This window comes from Nyctereutes procyonoides, unplaced genomic scaffold (assembly GCF_905146905.1).
Source record: "Nyctereutes procyonoides isolate TBG_1078 unplaced genomic scaffold, NYPRO_anot_genome, whole genome shotgun sequence".
Taxonomy (NCBI): Eukaryota; Metazoa; Chordata; class Mammalia; order Carnivora; family Canidae; genus Nyctereutes; species Nyctereutes procyonoides.
The window spans coordinates 29,348,984-29,370,191 of record NW_026575131.1 but is presented as its reverse complement, the minus strand read 5'-3'; the positions used below and the strand labels follow the sequence as shown (position 1 = coordinate 29,370,191).

The following is a 21,208-nucleotide window of genomic DNA, read 5'->3' as shown; positions in this document are numbered from 1 at the left end:
GCAGGATAATTGGTCAGAGTCATAGAAGGCTTTAGAAAAAGTACAACCAAAAAAGAAAAAAAGAAACAAACTCTACGTATTTAATAGCTGCCATTTCTTCACCAGAAGAGGACTTTTGGTTAAATAGCTCCTTTTCCAAAAATGGGAAAAAAATCTCCCTCCTATAATTAGTTTTTAGCAACTGCTTTTAAAGCTAGTTAAAGCAGACTTAGAAATGCTTTAGCCCTCTTCATGTGATCTGGTGACAATTTTTATGTGGTTAGAATTTGTAATTAAATCATTTTATTTAAGATTGTAATAACCCTTTCAAATTATTTTCGTTGAGACTTGCATTGTGTTATTTCAAGTTAATAACTCCTCTTCAAGCAAGCAGAATGCAGGATATTTCTTCTGATGATTTCTTTGTGCAATTGAAGAGAACAAAGCAAACCTCATTCTTTGCTGGAATGGAAGCAAAAGTAACACCTAATAAAAATAGAGCTAATAAAAATGAACTTGTAGCCCTGGGATATTCTGACCAGCATTAAATTCCTTGGGTTATTTTTTACCTTTTTTTAAAAAAAAGATTATTATTAATTTAGAGAGAGAGAGAGAGTGAGAATGGGGCAGGGAGGGGCATAGGGAGAGGGAGAGTCCTGAAGCAGACTCTGCACTGAGCACACAGCCAAAAATGGGGCTTCATCCCAGGAGGACCCTGAAATCATGACCTGAACTGAAATCAACAGTTGGCCACTTAGCTAACTGAACCACCCAGGTGCCTCATATTTTTTAACTTTGAAAATCCAGGGTCCAATCTAATTGATTGAATCAAAGAGAGCTGATGGGAGGCCTGTTTTCTAGTGTGTTAGAAGGGAGAAGCCTTCCTAGGGAATTTGAATAACAAAGAGAGTGGTATATTTGGTAATCTATGTCCTTACAAGCCACAAAGCATATTTGTTCCTAAATACATTTTCGTGATTATAAACAATCCTGAAACGGTTGTTGGGGACAAAAATCTTTGTCGTGTGCAGAGATGAATTACTGTAGATTTACTAATTATCCTTTACTTAAGTCAATTTTCCATTTCTCACATCCAAATGGTAGGAGGGAGAGGTTTCTTTTATTTTTTTTTTATTTTTATTTTTTTAAATTTTTATTTATTTATGATAGGGAGAGAGAGGCAGAGACACAGGCAGAGGGAGAAGCAGGCAGAGGGAGAAGCAGGCTCCATGCACCGGGAGCCTGACATGGGATTCGATCCTGGTTGTCCAGGATCGCGCCCTGGGCCAAAGGCAGGCGCTAAACCGCTGAGCCACCCACGGTTCCCGAGAGGTTTCTTTTAAGAATCGTTTGGGAGACAAAGAGAAGTCAAATAAGGTTTAAAGCCATGCTTGTGTCCATGTTTAAACAATAATAAAATTGTCCTTAAAAAAAAAAAAAACACATAAGTTTCTTCCGAAATCTATAATGAAATGCTTTGTACTTCTCCAAGTGGTTATTTTTCTTGTGTGATATTGAGGGTATAATTCTATTCAGTATATATAGCTCCAATAGAAAATCTAGTGTTAATGAGTATCTTGTTTTCTTTTGCTTATTTTTGTTTGTAAATAGTTGTATCTGGTTTGCTTTTCATTAACTGTTATCTATTTTTATTGACACTGTATAAGCAGTTACTGTATAAGCAGTTAATTGCTTGATCACATTAGTGCAAATCCTAATTCTGGTGAAAAAGACAAAGGGGAAGTTGTAGAAAACATTAGCAAAATAAAACTAAAAATGAGTTGAGTAGGCTTTTGGCCAGGTTACTGGAAATAGTAGGCAATAGTTTGCTCTCCAAAATGTTACCTCCAGGAGCAAGGCTTCTTTACCTGCAGGTGCAAGTACCCAACTAATCAATGATTTGTCTCGCCTCACCCTCGGGGCCTGGGTGATGAACCACGGCATTCTGCTTTTGTTTGCCTCCCTGCAATCTGTTCGTTGCACATCGCAGTCCTCTTTTCAAAGCATACATTGATAAAAATGTCCTAAACTTAGATTATGGTAATGATTGCACAACTCTGTACATATACTAAAAGCTATTACATTTCAATAAAAGTGCTTTAAGAGAAAGCATATGGGATGCCTGGGTGGCTCAGTGGTTGAGTGTCTGCCTTGGGCTCAGGTTATGATCCCGGGGTCCTGGGATTGAGTCCCCTGCAGGGAGCCTGCTTCTCTCTCTGCCTATGTCTCTGCCTCTCTCTGTATGTCTCTCATGAATAAATAAATAAAATCTAAAAAGAAAGAAAGCATACTGTTACACCTAATTGGCTGACCCCTTGGAGTCCTGCGTGTCTTCCCAAGCTCATTTCAAAGCCCATTATAGTCTTGCAAGATCCTGCTTTTCTTTATCCTCAACCTCCTTTTTCCCCCTGAACCAGCTCACCGAGCTTTGGCCAGGTTGGCCTCTTATCCCATACTCTTTTCTGCCTCAATATCCTCATGCTTGCTGTTCCTCTATCTTGGACTCTATCTTCCTGTCTTGCTGATGCCTTCATCGAAAATGATATCTCCTTCTTTGACTACTCTATGTACATTCCTTCTCTACTTGTATCCTCTATGACTATACTTGTGTGTATTTCATTTCATTTTCATATTTGTTTCACCATGCATATCAATTATAATTTATGTGTTTATGGATAGGGTCCCCCCAGTAGACTGGAAGCTCCAAGAGAGCAGGAGCAATGTGGGGTTTGATCGTTGAATGTCTGGATGTAGTAGCCTCCTGCCATGGAGAGAGAACATGAATACTTGCCTACATCTTCCAAACTCCTGAGGAATTATCTTTTTAGCCAGAGGAGTGAAAAACAACTTACAGTAAGTTGTATAGTAAGATAGTAAGTTTGAAGATAGAGTAGGCACTTTGCTGACTGGAAGCACAGAGCTCTGGGCAATAGATGGCTACCAGCCACTGAGTAGCCAGGCTGGCCAGGATTTAAGTGGTACTTTTAACACGGCCTAGAAGTCATAGGTTTTTGGGTTTACTAAGCCAATCTGATCTGGCTCCACCGTGATTGGTGTCTTGAGCAAAGGAGTGTCATGGTTGGAGTGGCCTCTGTATTTAATCTGTATTTAATCTTTTAATCTTCAAGCTCAGGATTTAGGCCTACAATGTGTTTTCTGGAATCTCCTATGGTTGTGTATTATCTTGGTGAGTATTTTTGTCACTATGCCCATTTAGCTAGGGTTGGTAGATGTGCCATGATGTGGAAATAGGCGCCCAGGAACATTTAAATAAGTTTTCTTTCTTTCTTTCTTTCTTTCTTTCTTTCTTTCTTTCTTTCTTTCTTTCTTTCTTTCTTTCAAATAAGCTTTCTTAAAAAATACACTTATAAGAAAAAAACTTTCTTGATCTTTTTTGTTGTTGTTGATCTGTAAAAAAAAAATACGCACTCACTCCAGTATTTTTCATTTGGTATTTCATAGGGACTGTGTGTATAAATGACTCCTCTATATAAAAGACCCACGTTATGAGGTTTATTCTCTTTTTTTTTAAGATTTTATTTATTTATTTATGAGAGACACACACAGAGAGAGAGGCAGAGACACAGGCAGAGGGAGAAGCAGGATCCATGCAGGGAGCCAGATGTGGGACTCGATCCCAGGACTCCAGGATCACACCCTGAGGTAAAGGCAGACACTCAACCGCTGAGCCACCCAGGCGTCCCAAGGTTTATCCTTTATTTCTCAAGGATAAAAACTTATTAGGCAGTCATAATGACAGATTTTAAACAAAAGAAAATATGAAATATGTATCACTTTGTTTCCCTAATTCAAGTTGTAACTTTTTTTAAAAGTTCTTTTTTATTTATTTATTTATTTATTTATTTATTTATTTATTTATTTATTTATTTATTTATTTATTTATTTATGATAGTCACACACAGAGAGAGAGAGAGAGAGGCAGAGACACAGGCAGAGGGAGAAGCAGGCTCCATGCACCGGGAGCCCGATGTGGGATTCGATCCCGGGTCTCCAGGATCGCGCCCTGGGCCAAAGGCAGGCGCCAAACTGCTGCGCCACCCAGGGATCCCTCAAGTTGTAACTTAATATTTATTTCTGCTTGAATAGAAGTGACTTTCTTTTTCATAGACAATGATCAATGTTTATATAATTGTAATTGGTATTCTCCACATCATGTTAGAAAAATCACTATTTTTTTCTGTTCGTATTATTGGAACATGATTTTATCTTAGTTGCTAGTAGTAGTGGGAAGAGTAGCCTAGATAACTTCTTTCTTTTAAAACTTGTTTTTATAGTTGTCTGGTTGGCTAAGTTGGAAGAGTGTACAACTCTTGATCCCAGGGTTGTGAGTTCAGGTCCCACAGTGGGCGTAGAGCTTACAATAAAAAAAAAAAAATTACTGGTTTTTGATTTTCTGAGGCACATCTAGAAGAAGCTGTTTTTTTTTTTTTTTTTTTTACTTCTGAGTAAGTATAGTAGCTATTAGCTCACAGATATTTGATTATTAAAATTCAATTTTATGAAGAATACTTGTAGTATAGTGTTAAGTTTGTAAGCTTGATAGTAAGTAATATCTGGTTCAGGTCTTTGTATTCTTGGGCAAGTTACATTACCATTTGTGAGTAATTGTTCCTAAGCCACAAGATTATTGGAAGGATTATACAAGCCACTGTATTGATGGTACTTGCTATTCACATGACACATTGTTGTTATCCAAATTCAGATCTCATTAAAACATATAGATATTGAGGTTCTCTCTGAATTTTTCCAATATGGCAACCAATTAAACACACACACACACACACACACACACACACACACACACACACACACCCCATACTTTACCACATTATACCATACCGCAGGTGAAACAAAATACCTGGAGAGATCAATCAATGGCTGTATTTAACATTGTGGCCACCAGGGCGAAATCTCTGACCTATATTAGTCAGTTGTGTTGATCATTAAGGATTCAAAGTGATGATGAAGCTGTAAAACTGGAAGTATAGGTTTGTGGCAGTGGAAATCACCACAGCCCTACCTATAACTAACCCTAGTTTTCTTGATAATTTTTTAGAGTCAAGAAACTTGTTTCTTTGAGAACCAAACTGCTAAAATGGATTGGAGGGGTTGGTTGATTTATTTTTATCTGATATTATAGAATATTTGAAGCCAGGAGCCCAATCCTGTTTTAGAAGGGTGGCTCTGAGGAAGAGTGAGCCATGATATTTTTTCGGATTGTTATTGCAGATGTCTAACAAGCCCTTGTATAAATCTGTTTTCTCAGTATACCTCTTCTTGGACTTGTTGGGAAGCATCTATTTTTATTTCTGAGGGTTTTCAGCTAGGATATAGTTGATAGCAAAGGGATGTCTCTAATATTTTGACCCTTCTAGTCTTACCTGATTAAAAAAAAAATAGATTCTGTCTTTTGTGTGTGTATTTAAGAGAGAATGAGAGAGCATGGGTGGGGGGAGGGGTCGGGGGAAAGGGGAAGCCACTGAGTAGGAAGCCCTATGAAGGGGCCCCATCCCAGGACCCCAGGATCATGGTCTGTGCCTAAAGCAGAAGCCCAACCTTCAGAGGCACCCAGGTGCCCCAGATTCTGCCTTTTGTAATCAGTGTTATTTTAGAGTAAAATCACGAAGAGAAGTTTAGTCTTTTGCTTCTCTACCTGACTTTAAGCAGTCATTTTTATAACCTATTTTGTGTTCTTTTTTCCCCTAGGATACTGCATGGCTATGTGATTCCTCTTTCCCAGAATTGCAATCTGTTTTACTAAAAAAAAAGTCATGGCTCTATATTAGGTCTTTTTATCACTTTAGATGATGCAAGTATATATATATAGTAGCTGGGACAATAAGTGTATTTGAATATGATAAAATAGGTAATCTACTGTAATATACTCTATTGTGTTTGAGGTTAGTTCAGTATCACAAACAACCGGAGGGACCATTTGTAATGCAGTAGTTACAAAGGAATGTACTTCTTGATTCTACTTTGTGGGATACTCACTAAGTACATTTTACTACAATTAATTGGAATACAGGCACAAAGGAGAAGAGAGACTCATCAGAATATTTAATTACTTTAACTATGATTTGATACTTCTGCCCATTGTAGGCACAAAAAAGATAAAGATTTATTCATTTTAGACTATTGTGTGGGATTTAATGTTCTTAAATGCTCTTTAAAATTCAGAGAAAATTATGCTTGTTAGAGATTTTGCCATTCTTGAGGGATCTTTAATTTGTTTGTTGTATGAGCAGTTATAATAGATATAAACAGCCCGCTTAACTGCTTGTCTGCCATTCTGGAAATATGCATTCTGGATGTGAAAATGTGAGTTCCTATACCTATTTTTAGTGGGCTTATTTTTGGCAGCAACTCTGGCAGAGAAGTAGGACTCTTTATATGAGAGCCATCCATCCATCATCTTAAGTAATTTTCATTCTGGCACTAGGGAACCAGAATTTCTTTGTTCTGATGTTTTCAATTTTGGATGGAAGCTGACCAATTCTTCTAGGCTTCTACGTCCTTTGGAATGACCTAGAAGGGGACGTAAGTTGAGTGGAAATGCCCTCAAGTGTCACAATACTATTTTGCTTTGGGTACAAGATGTGTGATTATGTTATAGATGGAACTTTGGTGTGTTCTAATCATAAACTTACTCGGCTTGACCTTTGCATAACCTCTGCAACTACTTTCCCCTATAGGGCATCATGACATAGCTGCGATCGAGTAGATATTGTTGGTTCAATATGGTAAGATGAAAACAGTAATATGAAGGAATGTTGTGGGTGTGTCAATGCTTAGTGACCATGTGTCTTTCCTTCTTGGTGGGCATCTCAGACTTCCACTCATTTTCAGATACACAAATGCATGTATGAATGTACCACCTTTGACAAAAAACAAGCCATTAGTTGTAGTCTGTAGTTTCAATTCACACATTTGCAATTTTGTAAGAAAAATATTTTCCATCATTTCCATTCAGTTTTATCCTATGTAGATTCAGTGACCCTTCCCTCTGACAGTAGAGCCTAAGAAAATATGCTATGTCAAGAATGTTATTTAATGTTGAGTTTAGAGGGGCTGGTCTCTTTGTAAGAAAAATGTTCAGCCTGCACATTAACACAGTAGACTTCAAACAACTTGAAACTCTTTATTTCCCCCAAGTCAAAATTTCAGTGAAACACTGAGAGTCAGGATTGCACAGAGTCCTCCTGAAGATATGTATGGTTAAGGCAGATGGGATACACATCTGCTTTTATATTCCCAGAATACAAACATTTATTGTTATAAACTATGTCCGGTGGCTCTGGGAAATTAAATCATGTACATAGGAAACAGTTTTGTTGATATCTTCAGTGGTAGGTAACTCTTAGGATATTTTTATTGGGAAGGATTGGGCCTTTGGGTCCGGAAACATTTTTATCTTTTTTGCTTCAGGCTGGAAATGAGGTAGGCTCTAGAGAAGTTCTGAGAGTTGGTAGAGTTTATGAAATCTCCCTGATGAAAATACCTGTCACTCATCTAGCTCTCTGCATAGCAACCAACCTGACTTAAGCTTCCTCCTGCTGCGCGAGGCATAAGCATCATTGGCTAGTTAATGCTGTTGGTTTTGAAATCTTCACTTTCATCCTGTCAAAATTGAGAGGCTCAAATTCTCCTGGATGATGGGAGTAGCTGGGTGTTAACTTTCTAAACTCATTTCATTATTGTACTATTCAGACCATTGAAGGCTGCCCTGCTTTGATATTCCTTGTGCCCAGGTGCGTTAGCTGTGTGTGTGTGTGTGTGTGTGTGTGTGTGTGTGTTGTGTGTTTGTTAAAGTCACACTAGAGACTACCTCTTTTGAGGTGGTGTCTACAGCATTGCGCCCTATTGGGTATCTATTGTGTCTCTCCACTTGTTCCATCACTGTGATTCCAATTCCTTGAAGCATTATCACAATACTACAAGCCCTCCTGAGCTTTCTGCTGACAGATGACTTCAGCTCCATTAACCATAGTAGGCTTGGTCCTGTAGAACTTGATAGAATATATGTTTGTATTGCACTGACTCCTCCCTCTTGTTAGTCACACGATAACCAAAGGCAGATTTATACTTATTGTCTATTACAAAGATTGAAAATACATATTTTCATAAGCATGCTCCATTTTTAATTGTGTAATTAAGTTGCTGACATAAGCAAGTATGCAATTTCACATTAAGGTAAGGATCCGTAAAGGCATGCATTTGCATAATTTAATTTTCTGCACGGAAGATATTTAAAATCAATAGCATGATTCATAGCCTTACCATATCCTTGCCATGCTGCTGTTGGTTGGCTGTTAGAGTTTAGAAGAGTACAAAGAGTATTAAAATTGATTGAATTTGGTCTGCTGAGTCTGTATCTTTACTTGGGAACCACAGATTGTTTCATTTTGCAAATCTCTGCTCCTTGCCAATAAAATATTATGTTGCTTAATATACTCAATATACATTTTTTGACTGCTGTTCAAATAATTTCTAGAAGTTGTTTTAAAAAATGTTATTATATAATTAAAATATATTTGAGGAGGGGACTAAAGATTTTGTTTTGTTTTAAATTATGCAAGTGCCATTCGTACATGATTATATTCTTATGGAAAAAGAAATCACACGTGACTGATAATGGATGGAGTAAAAGGTTAAACTAAATATAGTTATCTTTAATGAATAGTTTATGTGTTTCAAAGAAATCTGGTGCCAGGGTGAAAAAGTCCTTTGCTTCCCTGTTCATTTCTGAGTTGTCTCCCTAAACAATTGCTTATGAGGTGCTTGGGATCATTCCTTCCAGCTTCATGTTTTTGGTGTTTGCCTCTGCCATAGTGGGCAGTGACTAGATAGTGAGAGGGTGGGGAAACGGTCATGGTTTTGCTTGTATAAACTCACCCATATACATACACATGCTCTTCACCCCCAACACGGACACCATCATCAGCCTTTACATTGTTCACGTGTGTATGTATTCACTCACTCATTCATTCACTGATTATTGAATGCCTGTTATATTCCAAACTCCATCATGGTCGGTAGCTTGAGAATCTCCTTATCTCCAGGGAGTTTAGAGCCCCTCAGAGGCCATGCAGCATGTTCTTCAGAAGCAGGTGGTTTTTGTTTTTGTTTTTGTTTTTGTTGTCTATTCCTCATTTCCTATGTGCAACCTACATTGTATCTCAGTACTTTGGGGAGTATGATGAAGATAGGGGATAATCCACCTTCCTTGGGATGGCCCTGCCCTCTGTGTTCCCTCTTGTCCAATGGTCTGTATCCACCCAAATGACACCTCTTCTTTTTGTCCCAAGGGAACTTCCTTTTGGTAGTTCTGCTCAGCTGAGATCCCTATACCACAGTACGCTGCATGTGGATGGCTGGGAAGTTAAACTACTCTTTGGAGTGTGGATTCCGTTACACTGCAATGTCAGTGGAGGACCTTCTGGTGTTTATTTACCTCCCTTGTTTCTTGAATCGGATATATCTTTGTAGGTTTGCTTTTTCCACTGAGTGTTTAGTGGGTTTGGGAAGCTGGCAAGTGTGGGACCCCAAACCCATGGCTTCTATCAAGTCTAATTAAATATGAATCTAAGGACTTGGAGATCTTCACACTTACCTGATGAAACTTTAGACTCTGTTGCTTTGCTTTTCCAGCAAGATGGGTAACACAGCTGCCCACACAAAAGCCACTCCAATGAGAAATGGTCCTGGCAGCCCTTTGTTCCCTACCCTAGTGTTCTCAAAGGTACCAGAAAATGAAAACACTTCCTTTTCAGGAAAAAAAAAAAAAAAAAAAAAAAAGGACTAGTTGTCGATACTGTGATTCTAGATAACATCTTCTGTACAAAGTATAAATTAATATCCTTGAGGATAACTCCATTCCTCCTTTACTTTTATTTGTGAGTTTTCTGGTTCAGTTTAGATGTAGCTAAATTCTGAGGTTGACGCCATGTTGGCATGATTTCTACAGTTGGCAGTTCATCTCTGCCTGGCTAGCCTTTTCCCAGTGTTAACTTAGCATGTCAGGTTCCAGGCTGTGAGGGTGAATTGAGAATGTCAATGTTGAAGGGGATGTCTGGTTGAGCTCAGCAGGGAAGTTTGTGTTTTTTATCTCTAGTTCCAGAAGAGAATCACCCAAACAAACAAAAAAAATTTTTTTTTTCTTTATAATACCTGTATTCCATATATTGGTGCCACCCCAGATCAGTTGAATCTGAATCTCTGGTGGTAGGGTTTAGGGCATAGATGTTTTTATTTTTCTTTGTTTGTTTTGCTTTGTTTTATTTTCAAAGCATCCAGGTTGAGACTTAGAGCTCTAGTCCTACAATGGTCTTTTATGGAGAAATTGATGATCAGGAGTAGAGTTGACTCATTTGAAGGTCACCAAGGTCACCTTTAGTGTCATTTGGGGATCTTTTGTATACAAGGGACAGAAAGGTGACCTTTCACAAGTACTTGGTTATATAAAATATAAATATATATATATAAAGTGTTCCACAGTATCAATTTCAAATTACCTTTGTCATGGGCTTAAATTTTGTCAACAGAATTGATCTATAGATTTTGTTTCCTATAGTGTGGTTACATTTTTGAGGTCCTCTGCTCACTTTCTGCATGATCCCCAACCAGGATCCTGAGAGGCTTCAGGATCCTGTTCTAATACTGGCAGGAAGAAAGAAAAAATCTCTTAATTGGCTGATGTCCCCGTTGCTAAACAGGTCACTGGGACCTGGGGCGAGGTTTACAATGATTGGCTGCCTTAAGTTGGCAGGGATGGGGTAACAGGACATGGCTATGCATTGCATGACTTTGGGATGTCAGGAGTCTCTGCAACAAATTTCTAATATATTTCTAATATATTATTAGGTATTTTAAAAACACTCTATGAGAAGGGGTGCCTGGCTGGCTCAGTTGGTTAAGTGTCTGCCTTCGGCTCAGGTCATGAACCTGGAGTCCTGGTCAGGGGAGCCTCTGCTACTCCCTCTGTCCCTCCCCCTGCTGATGCACACACCTATGCTTTCCCCCCCACTCGCGCACGTGCAGGAGCTCTCTCTCAAATAAATAAATAAATTCTTTCTTTCTTTCTTTCTTTCTTTCTTTCTTTCTTTCTTTCTTTCTTTCTTTCTTTCTTTCTTTCTTTCTTTCCTAGGGGAAAAAAAAAAAAAACACTCCACGCCCAGTGCTGATTTAGTTGCTCTGCTCACAATGTCTTGTGTTTTTTGTAACGATGCTGTGAAGTTGTTGCTACTTTTACTTCCACTTAACAAACAAGGAAATTGAGGCTCAACCCTGTTCCCCATTTCCTTGTTCAAGACAGTGTTTTACTCATTACCTTGATAGAGGAAGGATTATTTGGGAATAATTGTTTAGAATGAACTAGCTCTAAGAAGCATATTAGACAGATACATAAAAAGTTTCCCACAGGCACAGAAAATAAACTGAACAATTATTTATGTAGCATGCTTTAGTGGAGGGAAAAAATAGATTAGGAGTGTAGGAGATGGAAATTTTATTTTTGATCCCTAGAAGCTCACTCAGAATGGTCAACTTCTTGGAGGTTTGCATGGCTCATCTGCAAAATCGTAGGATGGACTGGATGGTGGATACCTAAACCTTCATTATACTTTAAAAATGACCAATGAGCAAACAAACAATATTGGGTTTACTTTTTACATGTGTGTTTGAATTTTACAAGATTCTGGTTTCCCCATGTGGGGGGGAGGGCCTAATGTCTATGGAATATCTTTAAGCATTTTTTTCTCTTAAAGCCACTCTTTGGAGCTGACATGGAAGATCTTCCACCTTTTATGATGGGTTATGACCTGATAAACTCATCATAAATTGAAAATATCTTAAGCTTTTTAAAAATGTATTTAAGACACCCAACCTATCGAATGTTATTGCTTAGCCTAACCTGCCTTAACATGCTCAAAATACTTATATTAGCCTACAGTTGGGAAAGTCATCTAACACAAAGCCTAGTTTATAATACAGTGTTGAATATCTCATGTAACTCCTTGAGTTTGTATGGGATGTGACAATAATGCTGTATGGATGCTGATGGTTGTAAGTGTGTTGGTTTTCACCCTCGTGATCGTGAGGCTGACTGGTAGCCTCTGCTGCCCAGCCTCACAAGACAGGATCCTACCCTACATATTGCCAGCCCAAGGAAAAGATCGAAATCCAAATTTGAGGTTTGGTTCCTGCTGGATGCATATCAGTTTTGCAGAGTTGTAAAGTTGAAAAATTCCTACTTCAATCAGTCATAAGTTAAAGACCGTACTTTCTTTTTTTTTTAATATTTTATTTATTTATTTATGAGACACACACACACACACACACACACACACACACACACAAGCAGAGCGAGAAGCAGGCTCCACGCAGGGAGCCTGATGTGTGACTCGATCCCGGGTCTCCAGGATCAGGCCCTGGGCCCAAGGCGGCGCTAAACCACTGAACCACACGGGTTGCCCAAGACTGTACTTTCTATGTTTCCTAATTTGCCATCGTAGTGACATCATTATCATTACTTTGACTAATTTGGAATGGAGAATATATTGTTTTCCTGGTGCCATCTTACTCTTAAATTGAATCTACAGTTCCCCTAACCATTTTCCCTGCTTTTTCAAAGCACACCTGATTTTGTTTGGGTGCATTTAAATATTAACAGAGACAGCTGGGATGCATGTTTGAAATGTAATTCCATTTCATTTTGGATTCTGGGCACCTGTAGTATTTGTCTACTTACATGCCAGTGTATTCGGGTGTGGGCTCACAAGAATAGAAATTTACATTCATGAATTGGCTGGGAGGGGTGGGCTTCCAACACTCTATCAGGCAGTTGGAAGCTCTCTATAATGGTGGAGAAGATTGGATTCATTGTGAGTTTTCAAAACATACACCATTAAATGGAATTTCTTTTCAGAGCAATGTTGGCCTTGTGGGTTTCATGTTTCTTACCTTCATGTGTAACTGGTGACTATCTGGGGTCCAAAGGATATGGAGGACTGGTACTTACTATGGTCAGTCTCCCAGGCCTTAGACTGGGAGGTGCTTGATGGTAGAGGCCCTGGCTTTGATGTGGGCATGCTTATGTGTGATTCCCTGATGTCTTGCTTGCTTACCTGTATTACCTGGGACCAGTTCCTTAGGGTGTCTGAGCCTTAATTCCTCCATCTGTAAATGAGATGGGATGACCCCTTTTTCTTTGAAGATCAGATAAGGCATAGAGGCCTCTTGCATCTAGGACATACATAGGCTTATACATGTAGTCAGAACAAAGACCACGGGTTCCAAGTGTGCTGTTACTAGTCCTATGACCTTGGGTAGGTTAAAGCTACTTAACTTCTCTAAGGTTCGGTTTGCTTATCTATAGAATGGGCTTGTTATGGGCTTCACTGGGTCTGTGGCCTGGTAGTGTACAGATAATATATTATATGTAAAGTGCGAGTGCACCATGCTTGGTGGCACAAAGGCTCCTTGTAAGCTACTGTTAGTATTAATATTCATCCTGGAGGCCCATTAGTCTCGCTAGGCTACCCTATTCTTTTTCTGTAAAATCAGTAGGTTCTCTTCCATTACCCTTGGGGTGTGTGCTTCTAGGAAGTCACCTGTGGTGTGTTTGACACTCTTCCTCTGTCCAGTGGAGTGAAGACTTTGACTCATTGTGCTCTCCCCCTCTTCCAGCCCTCACAGAAGGCTACGTCGGGGCCCTGCATGAGAACAGACATGGCAGCTCGGCGCAGATCCGCAGGCGCAAGGCTTCAGGAGACCCGTACTGGGCCTACTCGGGTGAGTTGATGGGTTCCAAACCTGGTTTGCACAGGCCAGTTGCCATCCTTTTAAGCTCCCCAGAAAGGACTCTGAATCTCTTTCACATCGAACTTATTTGTTCAGACCTTTTTGTAGTTCACTAAGAGTTGAAACACTCCAGCCTGTTTTTCCTCAAGGTTATAAGTACAAATTTATTTCTTCCACCTGTTTTCTCAACCTGCTTTCCCCCCTCAATTTGCATTTGTTTCTGAACTTTATTTGTTAATGAGTTATTGTACCAAACTTGTAATTTCCCAAAAGACACGGTCTTTTCTCTTCTGTCTTTTCAGTAGCTGTGATTTCGGAAAGCAGAAAATACAAGGCTAGTCTTGAGCTGCTAAACGTCTGCTAAATATTACAGAGCGTCACATATCAAAATGATCTGTTTTGCTTTAATCTAAATAATGCAACTTTATTTTCAAATCAGATCTTGTTAGTTGAATATATTTCAGCCCTCTATGGTATTCTGCATTTCTTTTCATTGTTGCTTTTAAGCTTTTAGCCTTCCAGCCAGGGAAGACAAACAGCATTGTTAAAAATATGTTGAATATTACATTGCAAATAATATTCTTACATTCTAAGTGGGGAGAAATGAAGACCTATAAGAATATACAGATGTTTCTGGATTCTATTTCCAACAAGTACCCAAAACATATAGGTGGATTGTTATTTCTAAAAGAGATTTTGATGCTCCAATATATATGGAAAATGTATTATAGCTAATTAAGGAGGAATGGTTGAGGAAGATAGACCATTTTGGAAATTACTTTGGCACTAAATAATTCAAATAATTTGTCTGAAAAGGCTTGAAGCCACAAGGTATTAGTATTAATAATAAATCTGTGTTTATACAACGTCATTGCATATAGATTTTAAGGGCATTCTTTTCGTAATGATGCTCTGGTTTAAGTCCCGAATTTCCACCTGCAAATCTTGTTAAATTTATGTCAGTGTAAAATTTATAGGCTTGATCTTTAATTATACCTTATCTATTGGCTTTTTGCATCCTTTTGTCTATTGATAAATCTCCTGCCCCTACAGGGAGAATAGCCTATCTGTTTTGTTTTGCAAGGAACAGATAGTGATTCTGAAGTCTTCCATCACACCCAACTCCCTGTGATTAGAATTATCTAATTAGAGCCTTTTTGTCACCATTTCTGATAAATGAAGGAAATTGTGAGATGAAGGCCAAAATTACATATATATATAGCTTCTTGCCAAGAAACCTGAAGAAAATTTATCATTTTGTACTCTGTGGCTCTGATACCAGTTAGGAAGAGGCGTAAGTGGCCTGCTATTTACAGTTCATCAATTTAGAATAACAATGCTGTTAGTCAGGAAATTGGAAGTTATACCCCATCAGCATCTCCAATTCCAAATGGCAGTGAAGAACTGAAAGTCCTAAAACTTTTCCCATTATTCAGTTAAGAAGGGATGTAAGTGCTGCAGTCTTTGGAAGGGAGCAATTCTTGATATCCTTAGCTCCAGTGGACTTAATGAGTGTCCATTTTGCATTTCTGGAATGCATTTCTGGAATGCATTTCTGGAATGGATTTGGGAGCTACCTCTATAGGTGGATGGGCTAATAGTTCAACTTGAGGCTTTGACACCCCTTTTCAGTAAAAGCCAGACAGTAAATATCTTGGGCTTTATAGGGTGTGTTGGTTTCTCTAGTAACAGCTCAACTTTGCCAGTATGTGCAAAGGCAGCCATCATAATCCTAGATAAACTGGCTGGGTTTCCATAAAGATGTATTTATGAACACTGAAATTTGAATTATGTGTAATTTTCATGTGTCAGAAAATATGATACTTTTTTATTTCTTTTTTCTCATTTAAAAATATAAAAGCCATTCTTAATTTACAGGCTGTATTAAAGCACGTGGCCAGTTGGATAGGGCACACAGGCTATACTTTGCCAACCTGTCTTCTCGATGGGATGTGACAGTCATATGAGGAATCCCCCAGAAGATGCAGATTGGTTTGGAAGAACCAGTGAAGTTATTTGCTTAGGGATGAAATGGAGAAAATAAAATGTAAAAGGAGAAGAAAAGAATGAGACAGGTATCAATTAATCGTACATAGTCCTCATACTTTTACCAGTTCTTTCTGAAAATCCCACATTATCAGGGGTTGCTTCACACCAATTTGGGAGAATATCGATTCTCCTGCCAATAAGACTTGGGAGCCATCAGAGACACTCCTTAGCATTTGGCCAGTAGACAAAGACAGGTCAGAAAGGGGTTGTTGTCACTTATGACATTTCTGACCAAGGCCTTGAAACCACAACAAAGTAGATGTGGGCTCTTAGGTGCAGCAACATACACCTCTAGGTGTAAATGCTGCCTGAACAGTGGGGCTGCTGAAAGGACGGCTTGTTGTTTGTAGGGGGAATTGTTTATACATTTAGCAAAAGTGAAGCAGGCCATTTCTGAAAGATGGGTGATGGTTCAGATTTTAATTTCATGACTGTAATTCACAGATGTGTCTTAGTTTCTCCTAAGATGATACTGGTTTATTGGGAATGTGGTGTGTGAGAGTATGGATTTTGAGGTCACACAGACTGTGGCTTAAATATAAGTTTTATCTCATAATATCTTTATGACACTGGGAGGACATTTAATTCCTTGGAGATGAAGTCTCTCCATCTTTGAGTTGTGGGTAATTAACAATACTTCCCTTGTAGAGTTGTTTTAGGGATGAAATGAAATAATATGTGTGAAAAATCTAAGATAGTTTCTTGCATCAAGTACCTAATATTCCTGCTGCTTTAGACACTATTATTATTTTTGCTGCTGTTGATGTTATTAGTGGGATTCTCAGTGGGTAACTGTGATGGATAGTGGGTGGGTACTAGGTTGTCCTGAGAGCTGAGTAAGCTGAATTTTGTCAGTTATGATTCACAACAACTCCCCATTAATTTTTGGGAATGAGAAGTTTAAACAGATTATCCTCAAGTTCAGGGCTTGGCCAACTATACAGCCTGCTGCTGTGTGTTTTTTTTTTTTTTTTTTTTTTTTGTGAATAAAGTTCTATTGAAACACAACCATGCCCATTCCCTTGGGTATTGTCTGGCTGCTTTTGTGCTGGGGTTGAGTAGTTGCTACAGATTGACCAAAAAGCCTAGAATATTTTTATCTGACCCTTGAGAGAGGTTTACCAATTCTTGCTCACATTGAGATAGCTTTGGTTTTTGAGCAGATGTTAGCCTGACTCATAAACAGAACTGTTCAGAGATTTGGAAAATGTATATATATATATATATATATATTTTTTTTTTTTCCCCTCCCTTGCATTTTCTCTTGAGCTGGAATATCCTCAGCAAGTCTCCTAGTTAGCATTCAGAGTGAGTCTGGTGATCCTGCTTTTGGAAAGGACTTGGGAGGAACAAAGACATGAGTGGAGTGGGAGGTGCTTCGGGAGATGGATCAGGAAGATGGGTGGGTGTTGGTGGTTTTGAGGCCCCCCCACCCGTGTATCCTCCTGAGTAGGTTGGTTTTATGTGGATGGGGTTTGGTGCCTGATGGTGACCCAGTTATTTCACTGGCACCCCATCCCAGTCACTTGAGGAGAGTTGCAGAAGTTTTCGAGCTGTGGAGATCTGTATTTAGGATATTGTCATCACAGTCGTTCATTAATATCCGTGTAATTTTTACATTAGGACCAACCAAGTTATTTCAATTTGTCTGTATCACTTTGGATAATGCACATATCTTCATTATATTTGAGATGCTAAAATCTTTACGTCTGTAGGCTTGTTAGTGCCATTGTGAACACTTACAGCTTTAGCACAAGGGACTGTTTATTGAGGAAATACGGACTCTGGTGCCATTAGGATCATCTGAAGATAGGTTTTCTCTCTGGTTCTTAATTTTGTCTACTGTAAAAGAGAGGGTCATAATATCTGAGTTCAGTGTGAAAGTATCATGGATAGGAGTTAGGAAGTAGAACATAAATGTAAGATACTATTATTGTTAACTGTTAATAGCTTTGTAAGTTCAAGACTACTTTATGTCTTTGGGTTTATTTTCCTTATTCCAAGACAGGGCAAAAAAGGGGAAAGACCTCTTTCTATATTGCATACAGAATTAAACTGGAAAAAAAAAAAGCCTAATAGATTGAATCAGAGTTTCTCACTGGAAATATTAAAACATTTTTTCTGTTAGGTTTACTTGCCTTAAGACACAGATCTTTTTCTGTGTTACCTGAAGTGATGACAGCTCATGAATTTTGGAATTTGCCCAGAACTTCTGTAATTAATACACAAAAAGTAACAAATGCTAGGTAGGTCATTGTTGCCGGAAAGGGAAATGAGAAACAAATCTGGAGCAAGTTCAAGGGGAAATTGGAGGCATTTTTATTTTATTTTTATTTATTTATTTATTTATTTATTTTTGGAGGCATTTTTATAAAGCTCTCTGTTTTTTTTCTCCTATTCGTCAGAGTCTTGGAGGAAAAACAGGTTGTGGTTTCTCCTCCCATCCTTTTTTTACTTCCCCCATTTGGTTTTGTGCATTTCGAATAATCAATATCTCATGTTCCTTCGCTATAGCAAGATTCTGTGAATCAGTACAAGGGGGAATTCTCATTGTTAGAAGAATCCAAAATTTCCCGCAAAAAGTGTCTGGTGTTGTGCTGAGTAGAGGCCCAGCAGGTTCTAAGAGGGATTCCAGCTGTGGCCAGGACATTGTAGGAGGAGACATCCAAGGTCCCTTTCAATTGTCCTGGGTTTGATGACTTACTCAGCTGTAAAATGGAGATAAAGAGGACATACCTTGCTGGATGGCTTTGGGGATTAGAGGTAACGTATATAAGCACCTGGTGTAATTCTTGGCCTCCGTTCTGGAGTGGAATACATATTACCCACTTGGAGCTTAATTATATGCCACCCCACTACATTATTCATATAAACATCTCGTTTTATAAGGCACATGCATGTGTGTATGTGGTGCATGTAGGTGTATGTTTCATTTCCCCAGCTAAATGTCGAGTAATTCCATAGGTTTTTTTTTTTTTTTTCCTACTGGGTATCAGAGTATCTCATTTTATGCATATTTAGTGGATATTTTTCAAGTAGGTGAATGGATGTACAGATAAATGAACTCCTGTCAGATTCCTGGCTTGGGAACTCACTAAGGGGATCCTGCCATGAAATTCAGGTAAAGCAGTGGGTGATTTACAGAAGGTTTCACCATTGGATCCTTTTAAGTAATCAGCTCCCCTGGTAAACTTAAGGTATAATTAAATTCCTAAAATATCATTTCCATGCTTATTTTTAATAATGTCTATAAAGGGTAAAGCAAAATACACATACCTGCAGAAGCCTGCCTTTGTCATTAGAACAATGGAAGCCATTATAGAACCTCAGAGTTTGATATTAATATTGTATTATTTGTTCTTTTCCTAATGTCTCCTGTGAAGTTTCTAAAGGGAATCATTTCCCTAGAGACAATGTATTTGCAATAGAGAGCTTCTGATCTGATGGAACCATACCATTGGGGAGGAATCAGTCTTGAGATTCATCCTTCCAAGTGTAGTTCAAAGTTACCTTTATTTATCGTGATGTCTAGCCTGACCCCTCTCTCCCCTGTTTACCCATCGAACACACTTATTAATTGCTTACTGTAGGGCAGCCCCAGTGGCTCAGTGTTTGAGCGCTGCCTTCAGCCCAGGGTGTGATCCTGGAGACCCAGGATCGAGTCCCATGTCGGGCTCCCTGCATGGAGCCTGCTTCTCCCTCTGCCTGTGTCACTGCCTCTCTCTGTGTGTGTCTCTCATGAATAAATAAATAAAATCTTAAAAAAAAATTGCTTACTATATGCCATGTGTTATACTATAATGGGGGGGGGTGTCCAAGAAGCTCCCAGAATTGCTCCTGCCTGATCCCAGCTGTTAAAAATGGGCAAGTGTTTGCCTGGACATGTGGAATCCTTGAGCCATGAAATGATCTTGTAGTGACTGGGGAACTCAGAGTAGCTCCGTAAGTCTCAAGCCTATGGTAGGTTGGAAACAGTTGAGGAAATAATGCAGAATGTTGCACCTTGATGGGTCTTAACAGTATTCTTCCAGTGACCTAGAACATCTATCTGAGCGTGATAGGGAGGCCTTTAAGGGTTTCATGGTGGGAATGGACTAAGTTGGTTTTATATTTGAGTAAGACCTCTGGTTGTAGGGTTAAGGATCTGTCAGTGGTGGAAGAACGCAGGATGAAAAATGATGGTGTTGTATCACCAGAGATTTGAGAGATAAGAGGAGAGAGTTCATGGGAATTCATTACCATTAGTAAGTGGTTGAGAACACAAAGTCAGTTGTCTAGGATGATCCCTGGAATGGCTGAAGATGGCACTAACTTTAATTTAAAATGAGTAAAAAGGAGTGGAGGGTTGGCTGTGAAGGTAAAAATTTTGGACTTGAGACTATTAAGATATGGCATAGTGTTTTGTCCATACTTCTTACAGTCTTAAACTTGATGATTCTTGAACAGGACCTTGATCTGTAATTAATCTTGGTATTTCCCTGTTCTTACTTAAATGTTTTGGAATAGGAGGACCTCAAGGTAGGGAACACATTGTAGAACAAACTGTTTCTTCCTATAGGTACTCTTTTTCTTTTACACTTGATCTGTGATTACAAGGATAGATAGGGTGAGAAAAAACACATATGGTCACACACTAATCAGGTCTTTATGTATAAAAATGAGAAAAATGTGTTGCCATATGCTTAAGATACCTTGAGCATTTTTCAATACTTGGCCGAATCTGGCTTCCCCCGCCCCCACCTGTTGGAAAGAAACTGTTCTCATATCTTACTGATGCCTTCTTTTTTCTTGTCTTTTTCTTCTTTTTTTAAACTTCTAATCTTTGCCACCTGAGTTCTTAAGTTTTTTGGCATCTTTTTCTCTAGAGATAGATTCACAGATGTTTGCACAGTTAATGGATGCTATTGTATGCTATGAGAGGACATCAATAAATTCCTTCAGGTCCTTGTGACCCTTTGAAAAGCATCTTAGGAAGGTGAAATATTGTTCAGTACTGTGTTGGTATCAAGCAATATATATCAATGATTACAATTTTAATTGTTGCTATGATGGGACATTTAAAATGTGGCTAAATGGAAGACTGAGACTTTGGGTTTTAAACTGACTCTGAAGGTAGCATGTTGGTAGAGTCTTTTTGGAGGGCTCTTTGGCAAAATCTGTGAAAATGTTAAATATTGATAGTCTTTGATCCAGCACTTCTGTTTCAGGGAATTAGTCTTTTGGAAACACTTATGCACATACCCAACATGACATTGTGTTTAACAGCCTAAGTAACCGTAAGTAGGGATTTGGGGTAATTGTAGTATATCCAATGATGAAATTCACATTAAATATCCACCAAAATGAAATAGATATATAT

The 21,208-nt window shown here is 38.7% G+C and overlaps 1 protein-coding gene across 3 annotated transcripts in view; it reads left to right on the top strand.

The window, feature by feature from the left end:
- The window catches only part of PTPRG (protein tyrosine phosphatase receptor type G), a 710,177-nt gene that overhangs the window by 162,630 nt on the left and 526,339 nt on the right, over nucleotides 1-21,208 (top strand). For all 3 annotated transcript variants that reach the window (XM_055343664.1, XM_055343663.1, XM_055343665.1), the window contains exon 2: nucleotides 13,687-13,791. In XM_055343664.1, coding sequence (XP_055199639.1) covers nucleotides 13,687-13,791 — 105 coding nt within the window. The remainder of the gene's footprint in view (nucleotides 1-13,686; nucleotides 13,792-21,208) is intronic.